At 38.2% G+C, this 21498-nt stretch overlaps 1 protein-coding gene across 1 annotated transcript in view; it reads right to left on the bottom strand.

Annotated features, from left to right (window-relative positions):
* Nucleotides 1-21498, bottom strand: part of LOC150082630 (RING finger and SPRY domain-containing protein 1-like) — a 178129-nt gene that overhangs the window by 33888 nt on the left and 122743 nt on the right. The window contains exons 13-14 of the mRNA XM_090377556.1: nt 11534-11689; nt 8926-9030 (exon numbers count right to left, since the gene is read on the bottom strand). Coding sequence (XP_090233682.1) covers nt 8926-9030; nt 11534-11689 — 261 coding nt within the window. The remainder of the gene's footprint in view (nt 1-8925; nt 9031-11533; nt 11690-21498) is intronic.

Here is a 21498-nt window from a genome sequence, read left to right as displayed (position 1 = left end):
CAAAAAAGTATCTGCTGCTCCCATGCACACCTTCAAAAACACTTAAATTTCTAAATAAGACTATCTTTACTGGGGATAACAATATCCCAAATACTGCTTCTTCTACATTGTAAAAGTAGGCTTATTTTTAACTCTTGGAATTACTTCTAACAGCCATACAAAAATTCTGTCTACTATAAATATTATTTTTACATCCAACACCTCTGTTACAAACTCTCTCCATTTCTTGTCACATAGACATTCAGTTTCTGCTACATGCCTTCCCTACAGATATTTTCAAGGCACTGTTCTTTAAATTAGTATCTGATAATTCAAAACCACTGAACATGTATCAACATCCATTCACTGTTGAACTCCAAACTTACTGAACTAACTTCTACTCTTTCTTATTTATCTTTTCTGCTTCTGTTCTTTAGAACAGGGTGCCTCCGTAGCCAGGTGGGCAGGAGCAGCAGTGCGTAGTACACGCTTCTTGATTAGACCAGGGTTTGAGCCTGTGACCACCAAATACGGAGGATGTGGAAAGGTCAGGGAATGACCACCGCATATCCCCGGAGCAATATGGCCTTAGTTGCTAATGCTCCTAAAAAAAACAAAAAAAAAAAAAAAAAAAAACAAATCTTTAGAACAAACATTAAAAACATTATTAAAAAATTATAATCTGCAGAAATTCAAACTCAAAGTCAACAAGTATCTTCTGCCCTCTCAACCTTCAATATCTTTCATATCTAATAATAATAATAACATTAGCAAAGGCATATGAAGCAAGAAAGCAAGTTTATATAGCATCAGTCAAAAAAAAAAAAAACCTTCCCATTTCAGCCATCCATTCACTCCAAATGCTTGTCTAGTTCTGCCTTGAACTTATTTAAGTTTTCGACCTCCACTATATTAGATGGACGTTTGTTCCAACTATCAACCACCCGCTCAACGAAGGAAAATTTCCACACATCTATTCTACAACTGTCTTTCCTCAATTTGAATTTATGTCCCAACAGGTGAGTAATCTGAGCAAGAGGAAGACTCCCATCAGCATTGAGCTTGCTCAGACAATTGAAGGCTATATAAACTTCAATTAGAGCACCTCACAGGTGCCTAATCTCCAGACGCTGCAATTTGCAGATTAAAGTCTTTCTTGGTAAGAGGAACTCTTTTGTTCCACTTACCAATCTCGCTGCCCTTCTCTGTACTTGATTCAGCAGCTCTAAATCCTTTCTAAAATGAGGCCTCCAACATGGATGTGGATGCAAAATATTTATTCAGTTTTTCAGCAACCTGAACAGGATCATCAATAGAAGTGCCATTTAAACCTAGTGGGCCAATGTGATTAGCATTAGCAATGGCACGTGATGCAAGAAAGCAAGCTTATATAGCATCAGCTAAAAAAAAAACACAAACCCTTCTCATTTCACCCATCCACTCGCTCCAAATGTTTGTCTAGTTCTGCCTTGAATCTATTTAAGCTATCAACTTCTACAACGACAGATGGAAGTTTGTTCCAGCAATCAACCACCCGCTGGCTAAAGGCAAACTTCCACACATCTATCCTACAACTGTCTTTCCTCAATTTGAATTTATGCCCTCTCAGGAGATTATTCTGAGCAAGAGGAAGAATCCCATCAGCATTGAGCATGCTCAATACTTTCTAAATTTTAAACACCTAGATCAGATCACCTTGCAGCTACCTAGTCTTGACTGTGCAATTTGCAGAACTGAAGACTTTCTTGATAAGAGTACCCCCTATTTCACCAATCTCGCTACCCTTTTCAGGAGATCTATATCCTTCCTAAAATGGGGCCTCCAGACCTGTATGCAGTACTCAAGATGGCCTGACCACTGCTTATACAATGGGATAATCACCTCCTTGAAAAATTCCTGTATATCATTGACAAAACTTCATGTCCTGTCCTAGCCACCTGTCTGTACTGCCCAGAGAACTTCACATCTGACTGCATTAACCTGAGCTCTCTCTCATTTTCCATTACCCTAAGTGTAGTACCACACAGCTGGTATATTACTCTGGTATTACTGCTATCCATATGCAAGTACTTTATATTTGTCAATGTTCATACTGCCAGAAACAAGGTCTAGATAGTATAACACGACATTCTAACAAAAGATTTGGAAAAATGAGGCAGATGATACTGTAACAATATATCATACCTAGATCTTGTTACAGTAGTATACCATCATTACTGTCATTAACCACCCTGCCAAACTTTGTATTATCTGCAAACTTAGACATTAAGCCTGTTATACCTATAATTATCATTAATAAATAGAGAAAACAACATATGGGTCCAGCACCAAACTCTAGGGAAATCCACTAATAAGTCCACAAAGAGCAGAGCCTGTTGATAATCACTCTGTCTTCTCACACTCAACCATCCCTTTATCCATAGTAGTAACTTGCTCTTAATGTGACACTTTTATCTAAAGCTTTCCTGAAATCCAAGTATATGAATCAAAATTATTTTTTGCAACCAGTGTCTCTGTAACCACATCACAGTATTCAATCAAACTGGTCAGACAAGATTTCCCCTTACTAAACCTATGCTGTGACCAAAGTATAACTGACTGAACTCTTGTCTAGATTGTCCTGCATTACTTCTTTAACCAGTGACTCCATTATTTTCCCTGGAACAGATGTTAAGCTAACAGGTATGTAATTACTCATGTCAATTTTTGATACCCCTTTGTGAATTGGGGATATATTCACACATCTCCAGTCCACAGGGGTTTTCTCGAATCCAGATAAACTCTTATAATTATGGATAAGGGTTTGCTTACCTCCTTTGCTGCTTCCCTTAATATAACTGGATATATCCAATCCACCCCAGGTGCCTTTCTTATGTTTCTCTTCCACTTCCCTCCCTGTTAAAATCATCCAGGTCTCGCTACAGGTTGAGAAACTTCTGGCATCCACTTCCCTAAAAAATTCCTCGTGTGTGAATGTAAATGCAAAATACTTATAATCAGTTTGTCATCAACCCGAGCAAGATCATAAACAGTCGAACTATCGATAAAAAGTGGATCAATATGATTCATCCTCTTCCTTCTAGTGTTTACTATAAGTAATGAAGTTTTTGCTGTTTTTCTTTGCATCCTTTGCCAAATATTTCTAATAATCTGCCTTAGCTCCTCTAACCTCCCTTGTGACTTGATTACAGAATAGTTTATATCTGCCATAGGCTTCTGTATCACCTGATAATTTATACGCATCCCATACATTTTTCCTCTCTGCCATGCATCTCATTACTTCATCTGACATTAATTTAGGTCTAAGACTTAAACAATACTTCTTAGTTGGTATGTAAAGCCTAATAGTTTCTATGATTATTTCCTTGAATGCTTTCCATTTCGAATTTGCTGATGGCTGGTCCCATTGTATAGAATTTAAAAGCTGTCTGAGATCACTGTGGTCACCCTTAGAAAGCAAAATCCCTTCCCTTTCCCTTTGACAGTAGTTTTGTCTTTAAGTAAAACCCACTATGATCACTGTCACCATGAGGGTATTTTACCTGCAGATTCTTAATGCATGAAGAATTGCTGCTGATAATCAGATAAAGAGAACTGCTTATTCTTGTTGTCTCTCTAACATGCTGCTGCAGAAAAGTCATCCAATAATTCCACAAAATTCTTGCTAGTGTGTGATTGACCAATCCATTCCAGTCAATATCTGGAAAGTTAAAATCCCCCATTATAAGACATTCTGATTTACTGGCCCACTCTATTTCTCTGTACAGTTGTATAATGACTGTGATGAGTACAATGAATAGGCCTATAACACACTGATACTCTCTTTTTTTCCTCCCAGTTTTCCCAGTGCTTATATCTCACCAAACTGACTTAACATTGCACTCTTCACCCATGTCAACTGGATGTACTACTTTAGATTTTATTTGCTTCGTAACTAAGTGCATAATCTCTCTCTCCTCCTGTCTGTCCTTTCTGTACACATTGTATTCACATATTCAAATTCTGCATCCCCTATGTCTGAATGATACCACACCTCTGATATTCCCATAATGTCTGCATTTGATGACCTGGCCAGCACTTTCCTCGACATCTTGCTTTCCAGGCTGCTGCATATTTCCATAGAAGTAGCAAGAGCCACTTTCACTTCTGCCTGCGGCTCTAGTTAATCTAGAAGTCTGTGTATCCCCCACTTCCTAAGCCGTGAACAGAAATATCAATTAGTATGTACATATTACAGCACGTATTAATTAAACTATGTATATAAGCGTAAATTTATTTTTATTTTGTTAACTGAAAAATCTTCTTCCGATTTTCACGCATCATTTAAAGCTGTATTTTGTTGGAAGATCTCTGGGTTAGGTTCTATGCTATTGATCTATGCTTGTTTGAGACCATAAAAAATAATCGTGACTTCGAAGAGTGCAGTTCGTGACTTTTGAAGAGAGCAGAAGGTACATGAAATCTAGCTGCTGCAGAAGAGATTGTGCTAAGCAGCGATGAAGAGGAAGAAAATTAAATGAACATATATTATCTCATATATAAGTATCACAGTTTGTAAGGTAAGACGTTTGTTCAGTTATTACTATTAAAGTTACTACTATTATAAAAATAAATTTAAATTATTACTACTATAAAAATTAAGTTTCAGATAGTTATAAAAAATAAATAAATAAAAGGTGTATTTTTGTTAGCTTTTTGGAACGTAACCACCCTTTTTGTACTGGTTCTTAGTCCTATATAATACGGTTTCGCATTATATGAGATTTTGTAGGAACCAAACTACCGCATTATACAAGGGTTACCTGTATTTGTACTTTTGATGTATTGGCAAAGTTTTCCAACTTTCAAGTTGTGATACCGAAATACACAGCTTGATGTATATATGCTAAAAAAGTGGAGTGATCAATTATAATTTTAAAATTTCTTGAATTGATATGCTAGTGATACCTTTGAGAAGTATGACTGCAAATCATTCTCTCACAGAGGTATGTAACGAAACAGTGAAAATGATTTTTTGGCTCCCTAAAGTCTTGCTGTTGTTGTTATTTGGTTTTTAGGAGCATTAGCATATTGGCCATATTGCTCCAGGGATATGTGTTGGTCATTTCCTGACCTTTCCGCATCATCCGTATTTGATGGTCATGGGCTTGAACCCCGGTCTAATCAAGAAGCGTGTGCAACGCACTCTTGCTCCTGCCCACCTAGCTACGGAGGCACTGAAAGTCTTGCAAAGCTGACTTTTATGGAATCAGCAAAGTAAACAAATCCCAGAAATTATTTTTGGTTAGTAATGATATGCAAATATACCTAATAACATTCCAGTTAAATGCCAAGCAGTTGCATGAAGATAAGAAAAACACAACCTTCTCATTAAGTATGGTCAGTGTTCTCTCCAGAAAATTTTGCCAGCCAGGTGGCATTACGAAGTAGCCGGGTGGGGAAGTGTAATACTTCACAATATTATAAAATTTTCTGTTATTTATAAATGTGACTTAAGCAATCCAGAGCAAAAATTAATTGTGTAATTTAACATTATATTTATTTAATGATAATTTATGCAACAAATATTGAAAAAATTTAATATTGGCTAGTGTTATATTTTTTAACTGAAAAATGAAAATTCCAACACACCAACACATATACACACTAAATTTAACAGATAAGGTACTTTTTATTTAAAAAGTAGAATGTTTTAATAACAAATTTAAAAAAACAATTTTATTAGAATTCAATGTAAAAAAATAATAATGAAAAATGTTTAAATCCTTATAGTGATTTTAGCTCAAGATTAATATTTTATATATTAATTCTTCTTAGAGGCCCAGTTGTCTGCAGTTTTACAATCAAATTTTTAAACAGACTGTTTCATAAGATAGAGCAGCATCCGCAATGTCCTCATTGGAAATTGCCAGCTCTGTGGTTGTTTTCGTAATTTCATTTTTCAGAAACTTTTATTTCATTTTCATTTTTCATTTTCAGAAAGAGTGTTGTTTACTGATTTCATTTTTCAGAAAGAGTGTTGTTTACTGATTTAGCTACTTACTCATTATGGGTTCTTATTTTATTTTATTTTATTGCAATCTATATTATTATATTTGTGCACCTGTACAGAGACCAAGACAAACAACGCATCTAACAGTTCACAGATTTAACGTAGTGTACTAGCTTGCAGAATTAGAATATTCAGCTTGCCGCAGAGATGGCTACAGAGTGAATGAGTTAATACACCGAGTTGACTCAAAGTGTCTGAAAGATATGAATAACAAAAGTGAATCTGAGTCGACTCAGTGAATCACAGAATTCAACCAACTTTGCATCTTATAGCTCAACATAAAGCACATGACAATATTCTAGGTAATCTGGATTCACAACATCTAACTAACTATGCAATGGCTGCATGACGTCAGCACGATGGTCGAATAGAGTGTGTTTAGTGTCAAACGGCACAAGAGGTTTCCCCCGTGGTTGAATAGTAAAGTAAAGTAAAGTGTGTTTAGGGTCAAATGGCACCAGGGGTTTCCCCCATCTCCGTATAGTTTACATTGTGGGTGAACCAGTTGACTGGAAAAGCCAGAGATTTAAAAGTGTATGGATATTGTACATGTGTAGTGTTGTGTACCGTTGTTCTTCTGGTCATTTAGCCGCCAGACCCCTACTGAGGCCCAACGTTGCCCCACTTTCGCCCCGTGGAGGCAGACCAGGTACCCACTAGTATATAGTTCACTCTGGCAGGTCCTGCCACCTAATTTCCTGAGATTTCAGTGGCTAAGACCTTAAAAAAAAATGATCGTATATGTGTCGCGGGAAGCACTAGGGAGAAGTCCAAAATGTTTGGTGAAATTAATTTAGATTGGTGACTTTAGATAATGTGAGGCATGTTCATGTTGCTGTCAGATAGTGGGGAGAAGGCTGAAGACTGGGGGGAGATAGATAGAAATATGGAGCCAAAACGGAAGGCAACTCCAGTTTACAGTGGGGCATGCCCATGCCCCACCAAAGGAAAAAAAGGGATGGCAGAAGGGGTAGGAGACAGCAAAACTATCTCCTCCTCCCACGCCAGGAGAGGGAAAAATAGTAGGCCAGACAAGGGGACTGGCCCAGATCACCAATAGGGCATGGATGCAAGAGGCTGCAGGGCAGGTGCCGAGGCAACAGGGTTTTTTTTTTTTTTTTTTTTTTGTTTTGGTAGTTGTTGGTGCATCGGCTTCTGTGGCCATATTGCACCTCCCAAGGTTTTTGCAGTACTTTGATCCAAGCCCGAGGCGGGAATCGAACCCGCGACCTTTGGGTTGCCGGGCAGGTACTTTACCCACTCGGCTAGCCCGGTCGGCCAACAACAGGGTTGTGCCATCCGGGAACCCAGCGAGGGTGTTTCCATCCAAGGTTTTGGTCTAGGTTTGGTAGTGATTTATGTAAGGTTCTGGTTACGTATTCACTCATGGGATACAAGTCCCATCTGTTGGTCGTTGTTCAGTGAGTTTGTCCTCGTCGGTGGTGACTCCGTCCATAGATCGGCAAGTAGGAAATTCGGACAGTCAGCCAGGATTTGGGTGGCAGTCCATGCAGGTGATGTCATTCGTTGGTTCAGTTCTCTCATGGGATCAATGTCCCATCCATGGATCAATATTCAGTTTCAGTATGTATGTATGCCGTTTTATTCTGGTTGTTCTGGGTTTGGTGGCATAGGTAGAGTCTGTCGTCTTGCAAATAAGCACTGTGCAAAGTTAGTGAGGGCATTGTAGGTTGCCTCGTCTTCTAGTAGGTAGTGCTCTTGGTTTTTAGGGTTGAAGCAGACTCGTGTGATGAAGTGACCCCGAAGATCTTCATACAACTCACACTCGTGCAGCAGGTGGTCCCAGGTTTCAAGGGAGCCACACGCACATGCTGGGTTATCTGTTAGTCCGAGGAGGTTAAGCTTATAGTGGATGGCTCCATGTCCAGTGAGAAGGTAGGTGACATGGCGACCAGGACAGAGCCATGAGGGATATTTTGGGTATACTTGTTGCAAGTTTGGGAGGAACATCCCACTATTCAACCATGGTCGAATAGTGGGAGGTCTTATAACTGCATAGGTAGGTTACATACCGGAAAGCTGAGTTCTACTGATCTTTCGCCATTCAATCACAATTCCAGCCGGACTAGGCATCCACTCCTGTCGCATTGACCTTGATCAAATAGTATGTTTGAATTAATATTAATCGAGATCAGTACCATATGGTACCGTGAGAATCACTTAAATTTTAGCCGGGTAGTCAGTTAAATTCACTGGGCAGTGCACCCATTCAATAGGTCCTGGAGAGAACACTGATGATGTTGATATTTTTTATTATAAAATGTTATACAATTAGTTTGGTAAACTTATTTAATTAACACCATATTTTTATTTTTTTAATATGTTTAAAAGTTGAAATTTTTATAACAGCAAGCAGAACTGCAAAATACTGCATAATTTTGCAAGTAATGGTATAAAAACAAAAGAAGTAAGGAACCAATGTACTAGAGGATACTAACTGAACTTCATTCTTTGAATCCTGGCTCATGGAACCCACATCCATGACTCCAGAGCCAATAGTGAAGCAGAACTTATGAATACTTCCCATTTTTAACTAAGATATGCATGTACTGAAGCAGTGAAAATAATAATTCCTCTTGGTTTCATATACCTTTGCAAGGCTCAATTTTATGGCATCAGCAATGAAAACAAAGTCCAGAAATTACCTTGTCGTTAGCGGTGATATGCAATTATGCTTAATAGCATTCCAGTCATATATCACGCAGCTGTGCTTTACTCAATCCATGAGATACTGTTTTAATCAGTTTTTGCTCATTTTAAAAAAGTAACATTTGCTGCTATAGCAAAATATAATAGCTTAACATATGTTTTAACTTTAGTATTAGTCAAATTTTAAATATCTGAATAATAGTAGGCATTTAGAAATAACTTACGCATGCTGACAAGGTTCTAGTCGCACCGTGGCCATTCCATCAAAACAAAGTGTGCAAGAGTCTTCCCTGACACTGGAATGTCTTAGCTTCTCCAAACATATGTGTCTAAAATATAACATATTAGAAAATTATAATAAAATAAATACAATAACATGACAAGAAAAAGAAGCAAAAAATATGACAATGAACTACTGAAATTAAATTATAAATATTAAACTAAATTAATATACTTTCCCTTCCTGCACAAACAAAAGCAAAATTACTTAAATAAATTTCCTGTTTGTATTCTGGGACAACTACAAAATCAGAGGAGTTTCCAAGACAAAGAGAAATACAAGAATATCACTGTAATCATGCAGGCTTGAACCACAGGCACTGAAAGCACATCTACTGGTCATAAGTGGCAATACCATATTTTTTTTTCAGGAATTATTGTAACTATGAAAAATGTTATATCTTACCAAGAGTATCAGCCATCCTTCCAAATGTAGTGAAAGGCATGAACCAGATGAATACAAACCAGGAGACAAATTTAAAAGTGTGCAATGCCCTTCTTCCAGCTTTTCACTGCTTCATAGTCAACATAGTGAAAAAATGGAAGTGAGGGAAAAACAGATGTGTTCAAGCAATCGAGGAGAGAGAGAGGGGGAGAAACAAAAACAAAACACAGATGGATAGGAACTGTCGATCTTTGAACTGAGCAACATCCTTGGTGTTAAATTTGAGTTCCAGATGACCACAGGAATTTTCACAAATGTGTCTGCAGTCAGTAAGGAGCCACACAGAATGCATGGTAGAGCTGTTTATGTGGCAAAGCTGCTCACAAGCCCTACATTATCACATATTCATAGCAGTGCTTAGCTCATCATTCTTGGACCATGGAAGAGTGAAAGAGAAAGGATTGTTACATGCAATGCAACGGCATGCCTATTCAATGACTTTTTTTGCTGCATTCACTGCAGGAACTGGTTGAAAATATTTCAGGATGGATTTATTCCACTGGTAGATTGCTAAAGGTGAGCCTACGCCTTATTAATTTGTTAATTACCTCTGTAGTGGGTTCAAAAAAGGAGGTCACATGAGCAGGCACACTGTTGAATTGCATTGCTTCAGGAAAAAAATATTCAGGTTAAGAAATAATTTAAATGGTGTACTTAAAAATTATATTTTTTATTCTGACCCCTTATTGGAAATAAGAACAAAATACCTTTAGAAACAGCAGTCTTACAAAGCAAGTGAAATAAAAGCAGAAACTGGCACTTTATGGGAAAATTACATGTGGGAAGGTATGTGGCACATTCTGTACACCAAAATAGTTTTTCATGGACACTTTTCCAATTAAAAAAATCAATGATGTAGTTTAAAATGAAAACATTATTAGGTACATATTAAAATTTATCTAATTTTAATAGATATTTTAATATTTAAATTTAAAGGGCTATTGTAATCGATAGTATACAACAATATGCCTGCTGCCGAGTTAAAAACTTGTTTTTTTTTTTTTTTTTAAAGTGATGGCATCCAACTACTTTTACTTGTCATGTATTGCAAATTATACACTTGCATTTGGTCTTGCGCTTTCTCTCTCAGGCAAAAGGAGTGTAGTAGAGTATGTGAGTGAGTACATAATTGGGTTAAAGCAATGATCCCATGGCAAAATTGTAATGTTATATGAAATGAGTGCTAGAGGGTTTCAAAGTGCAAAGAATTGAAAAACATAGATAGAATCAAAATACTAAACAGCAGTATGGTTAAGCAGTACTGTTAGAGAACTAAATTTGGATGGACATCTGTTCTGCACAGTGAGATATTATACTTTTTTTTTTTTTTTTTTTTTTTTTGCTTCTATATGTGTTATTTGGCAATGAAGAAGGCAGTGATGAGGTGGGCACCTGTTAACTGAATGAATGAATTATCTGAGGTTCAGAGATAGGCTATCACAAGAACACGTATATTCAAAATCTTACACGAGAATGAAAAATTTTCAGGGTGGTCTTCAACATATTACAAAGCAACTTTAAAGCAGTCTGATCAAAGATGGTTTCAGGTGAGCAGCAGACAGCAATAAATTTAATGCAAAAGTAAATACAGCCTGTTTGAACACATAACTAACTGATACAAAACAAAGACCATAATCACAATGAGTCATTGGACTCATTGTGATTATGTGATTCAGTGACTCATTGTGATTAAGAGGAAAATTTAACAGAAATTCCTATTTTAAATGAGAATGCAGTGAAATAACTTTACTCCTTTTGCTGCACTGTTCAAATTTACATCCTATCTATTGCCATCAAAACAAAGTGTGCAGAAAATGACTTGCTCCCCAATGAAAGAACAAGGCTAACATAATTATACTGTTATAAAAAAGAAATTATACAAATTAAAATAAACACAACTCTTTGTTTTTTTCAGAAATATATTTGTGCAATATAAAAAATAAAGATCATGTTAAGGGACTTCAGAATATAAAAATCAATAACTGCTTTGAAAATTTTAATGTGACCATTGTATTAAACAAATAAAGTCTTAATTTAGCTTTAATCAACATCAGTATTATCATTATGATTTCTATTCTAATTTCTGCTTGTTCCTAATTCTTAATTACCTTGGAAGAATTACCTTCTCCTCTTCTGATAACTTTGCATTTTCATTAAATGTTTGGTAGTTTATTCCACTTGGTGGAAATCTAAAGTCTGTCCTTCCGAAGTTGAATTCACACTGCTGGAATGACATGAAGCTTGCAGCAGCAAAAAACCCAGACCTAATTGGTTAAAAACATATATACAAATTATTATTCAGTCACTTATTTTAAATTCGTTTCTGCACATCTATATACCCCAATATTTTTATTAAAAAACAATTAAATGGAATATGTACAGAAATAAGAAAGTTTTCATATTTAATAGCAAAAATATAACCAGAAATATTCTCTCTATATATAAAATTCCATTTCTTTCTGATGCTACTGTTAGAAGTGGGCAGTTTGCATGGATAGCAAAGCATGGATATTGTTCAGTTGATACTAAGCAGTGAAAAATTAAAGCTTTTTTCTATGTATTTTATTCACTGATGAAATATGTAGTTTATTTTATCTCCTGAATCTATCTAAATATGTTTTTTCGGTTTAGTGTAGGGTAAAGAATTTGTAAAACTCGTTCACAATTTATATATTGGTGAAATAGGTAGTCTAAGATAATTTTTTGGGCTAAAGCCTCAAACTACAGATAGATCCACTAAACAGACAAGTTAGTGCAATTGCATCATATTAGTACATTCATCTACTTAGTTGAATCTATCCATAATTTGAGGCTTTAGCCCAAATGAAGCTTGCAGCAGCAAAAAACCCAGACCTAATTTGTTAAAAACATATATACAAATTGTTATTCAGTCACTTATTTTAAATTCGTTTCTGCACATCTATGTACCCCAATATTTTTATTAAAAAACAATTAAATGGAATATGTACAGAAACACCTGTCTTACCTGTTTCGCCAATACATCAACAGTGCATCCAGGTGCCATGGTCTTCCACTGCTTTCTCCAAATGTGGGTAAGCCCATCAGCAAGACAGATTTCCACATCTGTGGTCCAGTGTTGGTGCTGATGTGCCTATGCAATGCACAGTTTCTTGTGTCTCGCAGTGCGCAGGTACCTATGATGGCTTTTGACTGTCATAGTCAACACAATCTAATGTCCGGGGAAAGGTCCAGTGCAACTTGAGCAGTGACACAGCACAGTGGCCAACTAACCACTAGTACAACATAGAAATAGCATGACACTCACCATGGGTGTCACCCACACACGGCTGCCATACGTCTGACCTTTGTCTGGTTGTTCAACCACCGCTGAACTAGTCACAATACACCTATGACAACACTACAGAAAGGGAGCACTTAACCACGTTGGCTGTCATCAAGATACTGGCCTGCACATCTTTCTCTCCACAATCATTCCACGTTTGAAGTCTGAATGATCTCAATGCCAACCCATTCTTCTTGTAAACACTCCAAAACTGATTGCCACATGTGGACCACAATCTTATATCATCCATTCCCAACTTTGAGCCTTCATCAGCATCAAGAGCCAGGGCTGGTGTTAGCATTTGTGGCACCTGAGACAAAACCTTGTAATGGCACCTAATTCATATTGTATCTTAACATGCATATACAAAGGGTACTAGGAAAGTTTTGCAATACAGCTTTGTTTATTTAATTTTTTCAAAGTAATTTCCTCTACATTCAATACACCTCTCCATCCTCCGAAACCAATCTTTAAACCAGTTCTGCCAAGTTTCACTAGGGAGTAAAGCACACTCGTTGTCCCAAGCCCGTAGAAGGTCCTCATCACTGGAAAACCGCCTCCCTTTTAGCTTCATTTTCACATGCGGGAACAGTGCAAAGTCACAGGGAGCAAGGTCTGGACTGTAGGGAGGGTGCTCGAGAAGTTTCAGTCCTGTCGTGGTCAAATATTTGGTGCAGGCTTTGGCGCGGTGAGCTGGAGCATTTCGTGATGGAGGTACCAGGTGTTCATTCTTGACTTTGGCCGCAGGTTCTTCATAGATCCAATGACTTTAGGCAGGCATTGTTCAGTATACCACTTAGCTGTGACTGTCTTCTGCGTGTCCAAAACGATACGTTCCACAATTCCACTCGATTTGAAATATACAGCTATCATTTTCTTCTTTACAGATCGGGATTTTCTGACAATTATGGGTGTGTCGTCATCATCAAAGACCCAAACTTTGTTTTGAGCCTTGGTCGGCAGATCGTAATAGTACAGCCAAGTCTCGTCACCTGTCACGATGTTGTTCACATACCGAGATTGTCCCTTATCAAACTTTTTTAACATCTCCCGGCACCAAGTCACACGTCGTGTCATCTGCTCTTCAGTTAGTTGATGCGGCACCCAGAGAGAACAAAGTTTCTTCACGTGCAAATGATCTTGCAGAATCGAACGAATTGCTGGTGCATTTAGGCCCAAAGTATCCTCTATCTGTTGGTAGGTCACTCGCCTGTTTTCGTCAAGCATTTTCCTCACAGCAGTAACGTTTTCCTCCGAAACTGACGTTCGTGGCCTTCCCGGCCTCTCAGAATCCTCCATACCACCTGAATATCGTTGTACGATGTGGACAATCATCATCTAGTGCAAGAGTCATTTCTTCTAAGCACTGGTCTATGGTTAAACCACGCACGAAATTATACCGCAAAACTGTCCTTATCTCATTTCGTGACCATGATACCATCGCAAGCACTTTACACTCTCACTACTAATGAATAACTGAGCCCATCGACTTGGCGCGGCGGCTACTATGCACGTATGAACATGTCTCAACATGCAGCAACAAGCAGCTTCCTGTGATTCATTGTTGCGTCATATTGCAAAACTTTCCTAGTACCCTTTGTATATGCATTAACATACCTAGCAGTGCCTATTTTAGGTAGTGCCTGTGGCAAGTGTGCACCCCCTAATGCCAGCACTACACAGAACAATCCATTCCTAACAAGAGGGTGTTGCTAATGAAAAGTCAACTCAGTGTATATCAAGTTTATTATAAACGTTATTGGGAATGTCTGAAAAAATAATCAGCTTCATTGTCATTCTCTCAACATGAGAGAGAATGACAATGAATGCAGTGATTTAGAGGAAGATATAAAGCACCCATGTTGGAAAATTGTGCATTTTATATTATTAGCAATCACAACGTATTTCAGTTTCAATGGTGTGAATAAGGATTATATGTGTAACAATAGTGTGAGAGTCAGAAGTACATGAATTCCCTGCCATTCAGTATACAATTTGTGAGAAGTAGATAGAAACACAAAATTTAAAGGTGATAAATAGATACGATATACTGTACACTAACAAATTTTCTTTATACAGTAAAATCTTGTTAATTTGAAGTATATGTACAAGTTGAGAATATGTCAGTATTTAATCAATCAAGAGAAATTTTTATTCACCCTAATTAACAGTGTGCAAATTTTTGTAATTTTAATTTAAAATACTAATAATCTTTTAGTTTCATTGTGGTAAACAATTACGAATATATACAGTTTACAAGTTAATTTAGTCAATAGGAGAAAGATAGCAATTGGGATGTGAAGAAATTCAGTAAATTTCTTGCCACATGGTAAGATTTAAGTTTCATTTTTGCTGCCATTACACAAGTAGGCACGTTGTATTATGTATAACTGTACTTAGCTACCAAAGGTAGAGAAATAGAGAAGCCATATTTCAGGATATTATTTAATATTTAACACTTGTAATCCAACCAAAAAATAGGTGATATTTGTAGTTTATGCCTTATCTTTCTCAGTAAGTTCATAATAAATGCAAATTAGTCTTGCTACATGAGCTGGTGACCAGTTTATATCATTTTAGGAACAGCTAAGGGTAGACAGAAAAATGCCCAATGTTAAGAGAAAAGTGAAAAATATGTTTAATTACAGTCACAAAATTTTTACTTTAAATTTTGCCTGTGTTTTTTTTTTTTTCCCTCTTCCTTTCTTTGTGCTTGTAAATAACTCATGAATGATCAGTATGGTGGCAAAAATGAAAACTCAGTGCTTGTTATTTGTGCTGCACATAAAAGACTGCTGTAGATATTGGAGCAATGTGGCATTAAGAGAAAGTTACTGTTATGGATAAAAGGATGGTTGAGCAGGAGAAGACAGAGAGTGAACATTGCTTTTTGTGGAATAATGTTATTAGTGTTGTCCCACAGGGTTCAGTGTTCGGCCCATTGTTTTCTGTATTTATTAATGATATTGATGAGGGTATACACTGAGTGATCACTGAATTATGACCACCCCTACGAAAACTGAATGCAACCCGTTGACCATGTGAGGTGTGAGATGTCGGAATTAGTTGCCCTACGTAGCAAAGATAAGGTGCCAGTAGTCCAGTAAGTAGTAAAATTCCGAGCATGATGGGTAAAAGGAAGGATTTATCGGACTTTGATAAAGGACAGATTATGGGTGCTCGATGAGCTGGTGCCTCAATTTCCCAAATGACTGAACTGGTGGGGTGTTCAAGAGCTGCTGTTGTTAAAGTCTACCAGAACTGGCATCAAAATGGTCAAACAACAACCCAACGGCAAAACTGCAAAGGTCAGCGAAAGGTTAGGGGTGAAGTTAGGGGTGAGTGTGAGGTCCAACAACTCGTACAGGCAAACAGGCGGCGCAGCACTGCCGAAGAGTTGACTACCCAATACAACATGGGCCAACCCGGAACAATATCTGCCATGACCATGCATTGCACATATGGGCTATACCAGCAGACGACACCTATGGCATCCTCTCCTAACCAAGGTTCACTGGTGTAAAAGACACGCCTGGTGCAAAGAGCATGCTGTTGTTGTTTGGTTTTTAGGAGCATTAGCAACTAAGGCCATATTGCTCCGGGAATATGCAGTGGTCAGTCCCTGACCTTTCCACATCCTCCGTATTTGGTGGTGACGGGCTCGAACCCTGGTCTAATCAAGAAGGGTGTGCTATGCACTGCTGCTCCTTTCCACCTGGCTATGGAGGTGCCAAAGAGCATGCAAGTTGGATGTTAGAAGACTGGAAGAAAGTGTGCTAGTCAGATGAGTCACATTATTTACTCCACAGTGTGGATGGTCATGTATGGATTTGGCGTCAACAACATGAGGCTCTTGATCCATCATGCATGGTATCAAAAGTGCAAGCCGGTGGAGGCAGTTGTATGGTGTGGGGCATGTTTCACTGGCAGTAACTTGGATACCTGGTGCAAGTGGAACAACGTATCAGTGGTTTCTGCTATCGTCAACTGCTTGCTGACTATGTACACCCTGCTATATTACACTTTTTCCCGAATGGAGATGGTGTCTTCCAAGATGACAATGCACCAAGCCGGGCACTTGTTGTGCGGGAATAGTTTGAGGAACACAGTTCTGACTTTCAGCATATCGATTGGCCTCCGAACTCCCTCGATATCAATCCCATAGAGCACTTGAGGGACACTATAGAAAGGCATATCGGGCACCTGGATATACCAATCACCTCCATACCTGCACTGCTGACCGCATTACACACAGCTTGGTTGGCCATACCTCCTGAATGCTTCCGACATCTTGTTGAATCAATGCTACGTCGAATAGATGCTGTACTGAGGGCAAAAGGAGGACCTACGAAGTGGTCATAATTAAGTGATCACTCAGTGTATATCAGGCTTAATGTTTAAGTTTTTACATAATGCAAAGGTTGGCAGGATGGTTAATACAGTAATGAAGGTATGCTGCTGCAATAATATCTAGAAAAATTACGTAAATGGGCTGAGAAATGGCAACTGAAGTTTAATATTGACAAATGCAAAGTACTGCATATGGGTAGCAGTAGAGTAACATATCAACTGTGTGGTAATACCCTAAGGGTAGTGGAAAATGAAAAAGACCTGGGGTATTTGTGCAGTCTGATATGAAGTTCTCTGAGCAGTGCAGACAGGCTGCCAGGACAGCTCATGGAATTTTGTCCATGATACACAGGAATTTTGCTAGCAGGGATAAGGAGTCAATTATCCCAGTGTATAAAGCAATGGTCAAGCCACATTTTGAGTACTGCATACAGGTCTGGAGACCTCATTTTAGGACAGATGTAGAGCTGCTGGAAAGGGTACAGAGAAGGGCAATGATATTGGTGAGGGGAGAGAAGGGTGTGCTTACCAATAAAAGCTACAGTTCTGCAAACTGCAGAATTTGAAGACCAGGCACCTGCAAGGTGATCTGATTGAGGTGTTTAAAGCTTTGAATGGCTTGAGCAAACTCAATGCTATTGGGATTCTTCTTCTTGCTCAGACTATGCACATGAGGGGTCATAAATTCAAAATGAGGAAGGATAGTTGCAGAATAGATGTGCATAAGTTTGCCTTCAGCCAATGAGTAGTTGATTGCTGGAACAAGCTTCCATCCATTGTTGTAAAAGTTTTTATTTTTAATAAATTCAAGTATTCAAGTAACAATTACACAAACTATTGGTGGCGATGGATAGATGAAATGGGACTTTTTTCTTTTTTGGCCGACGCTGTAAAAGTTTGCTTTTTTGCATCATTTGTCACTGTTAATATTAACTAATACTAAGTTGCTACTTAATTAATTAAAAGATTAGCCACAGAAGCTGCATGGAAGGAAAATTATTACATGCAACTATATACTAAAATAAATAACATATATATATTAAAAAAAACATTTTCAAAATGTCAGAACTGCTCAATTCAAACATGGTGGTTTATATATCTTTTGACTCTTAACTTGGCTCAGCAAAGAAATATTCACAATAAGAGAAAAGCAACTGACACAGCTTTGTGGTTGAATTTTTCTGTAAATAGCCACTTCATTTATGCAAACAAAAATCTGCACAACCAAGGCAGAATTTCACAACTGTTATCAAACCTGTATTTTTAAAGCTCTGTCAACCCGTAACACTGGATCCCTCTCTCTTGGCTACCCTAAAATAATGTCAAAGTGGTCAACAGTTAAAACACCTTATGAATAGCTTACCTATCAAAATTTTGAATATCACTGACAACAGCACACGGGCTGTCCTAGCAGCTGTCTGCACTGCTCAGAGAAATTCATATCTGACTGCACAATTACCCACAGGTCTTTTTCATTTTCCATTATCTCAATAGTAGTAGTAATGGAGGCATGTGATGCAACAAGCGTATGAGCTTATGTAGCATCAGCCAAAAAAAAAAAAACCCCCCAATTTCACACATTCATTCCCCTAAAAGTTTATCCAATTCCTCCTTGAATTTATTTAAGATATCAACTTCCACAACGACAGATGAAAGTTTGTTCCAGTAATTAACCACCTGTTAGCTAAAGGCAAATTTCAGCACATCTATTCTATAACTGTCTTTCCTCAATTTGAATTAATGCCCCCTCAGGTTTATAATCTGAGCAAGTGGAAGAATCCCATCAGAATTCAGTGTGCTCAACCCATTCAAGGCTTTATACACCTCAATGAAACCACCTTGCAGGTGCCTAGTCTCCAGCCCCTGCAATTTGCAGAAATTAAGCCTTTCTTTGTAAGAGCACCCCTTTGTTCTCCTCACCAGTCTTGTTGCCCTTCTCTGTATACTCATTCTAGCAACTCAACAACCTTCCTAAAATGAAGTCTCCAGACCTGTATGCAGTACTCAAGGGGTGGTCTGACCATTGCCTTATACAAGGGGATAATCACCTGCTTATCCCTACTAGCAAAATTCCTGCATATCATTGACAAGATCCCATGAGCTTCTCTTTCTCTGCTCAGAAAACTTCATATCTGAATGCACAATTACCTGTTGGTAATTGTGCAGTCAGATATGAAGTTTTCAGTGTAGTACCACACAGTTGGTATGTTACTCTGGGGTTACTGTTACCCATATGCAGTCTTTTCATTTGTCAACGCTAAACTTCAGTTGTCACTTCTCAGCCCATCTGTCCAACTTTTCTAGATCCTGTTGCAGTAGCATACTGTCATTAACAACCCTGCCAACCATTGTATCATCTGCAAACTGGACATTAAGCCTGATATACCTTCATCAATATCATTGATAAATATACAAAACAACAGAGGACCCAACACTGAACCTTGGGGAAATCCACAAATAATATTAGTCCACAATAAGCAGTGTCCATTGATTACCACTCTGTCTTCTCCCACTCAACCAACCTTTTATACATTGTAGCAACTTGCCCTTAATGCCATACTGCTCCAATTTGTACAGTAGTCCTCCATGTTCAACAGCATCAAAAGCTTTCCTGAAATCCAAGTATATGATATCAAAATTATTTTTTGCATTTAGTTCCTTTGTAACTACATCATAGTATCCAATCAAATTGGTCAGACAAGACTTCCCTTGAACAAATCCGTGATGTGTCTGAATTATTACTGCAGTTTTGTCTAGATGATTGTCCTGCAATGCTTCTTTAACCAGTGACTACATTATTTTCCCCAGAACAGAAGTTAAACTTATAGGTCTGTAATTACTTGTGTCATCCTTTGATCCCCCTTTGTGAATTGAAGAGACATTTGCACATCTACAGTCCATGGGACATCCCCCTGAGTCCAATGATGCTCTCATAATTATGGCTAACGGTTTGCTTACTTCATTTTCCACCTCCTTTAACATAACTGTATAGATCGCATCCACCCCAGGTGCCTTTCTTATGTTTAACTTCAACAATTTCTCCTCCACTTTGCTCTTAGTTATTACAAAATCATTTAGCTCCCTATTAGAGTTTAATAAGCTTCTGTTCTCCACTTCCCTACAGAATTCCTCATGTGTGAATGTAGATGCAAAATACTCATTCAGTTTGCCAGCTGTCTGATCAAGATCATCAATAAATAAACCTGTAATCTGCCTTCACTTGCCTAACTTTGTGACTTGCTTAGAGACTAGCTTATATCTACCATAGGCTTCTGTGTCGTTTGATAATTTATACGTATCCCATGCATTTTTTTCTCTGCCACGAGTCTCAATAGATTTCCAAGATTAATTCCTTGAATGCTTCTCATTTAGAATTTGCTATTGGTAACATCATCAATTGGTCCCACTGTATAGAATTTTAAAAAAATCTCTGAAACCACTGTAGTCACCTTTATGAAAGCAAAAACCCTTCCTTTTACCCGTGATGGTAGTTACATCTTTAAGTAAATCCCACATCAGTACACTGTGATCACTGCCACCTAGTGGTTCCTTTATCTGTAAATTCTTAATGTATGAATAATCACTGCTGATAATCAGATCAAGAGTATTACTCCTCTGGTTGCCTCTCAAACATGCAGCTGTGTTGAATTATGTTTATGGAATCCTTCCTCTTGCTGAGGCTACACACATAAGTAGAAAATGAAAGACCTGGGAGTAATTGTGCAGTCAGATATGAAGTTTTCTGAACAATGCAGACAGGCTGCCAGGGCAGGTAATGGGGTTTTTGTCAATGATATACAGGTTTTTTTTTTTTTTTTTTGATTTGGTAGTTGTTGGCGCATCGGCTTCTGTGGCCATATTGCACCTCCCAAGGTTTTTTGCAGTACTTTGATCCAAGCCCGAGGCGGGAATCGAACCCGCGACCTTTGGGTTGCCGGGCAGGTACTTTACCCACTCGGCTAGCCCGGTCGGCCTGATATACAGGAATTTTGCTAGCAGGGAAAAGGAGGTGATTGTCCCTCTGTATAAGGCAATGATCAGGCCACGCCTTGAGTACTGTGTACAGGTCTGGAGGCCTCATTTTAGGAAGGATGTAGATTTTCTTGGGTGTGTACAGAGAATGGCAACAAGATTAGTGAGGGGGATGAAGGGATCCTCTTTCCAAGAGAGGCTTAAGTTCTGCAAATTGCAGTGGCTGGAGACTAGGCACCTGCGATGTGATCTGATTGAGGTGTATAAGGCCTTGAATGGGTTGAGCACGCTGAATTCTGATGGGATTCTTTCACTTATTCAGATTACGAACCTAAGGGGGCATAAATTCAAACTGAGGAAAGACAGATGCAGAATAGATGTGCGGAAATTTGCCTTTAGCTAGTGGGTGATTAATTGCTGGAACAAACTTCTATCTGTAGTTGTGGA

The sequence above is a fragment of the Mastigoproctus giganteus genome, chromosome 7 (assembly GCF_048544385.1).
Source record: "Mastigoproctus giganteus isolate SK-2022 chromosome 7, ASM4854438v1, whole genome shotgun sequence".
In the NCBI taxonomy this organism is placed as follows: domain Eukaryota; kingdom Metazoa; phylum Arthropoda; class Arachnida; order Uropygi; family Thelyphonidae; genus Mastigoproctus; species Mastigoproctus giganteus.
The sequence above is the reverse complement of the archived record's forward strand: the minus strand, read 5'-3'. Positions and strand labels throughout refer to the sequence as shown.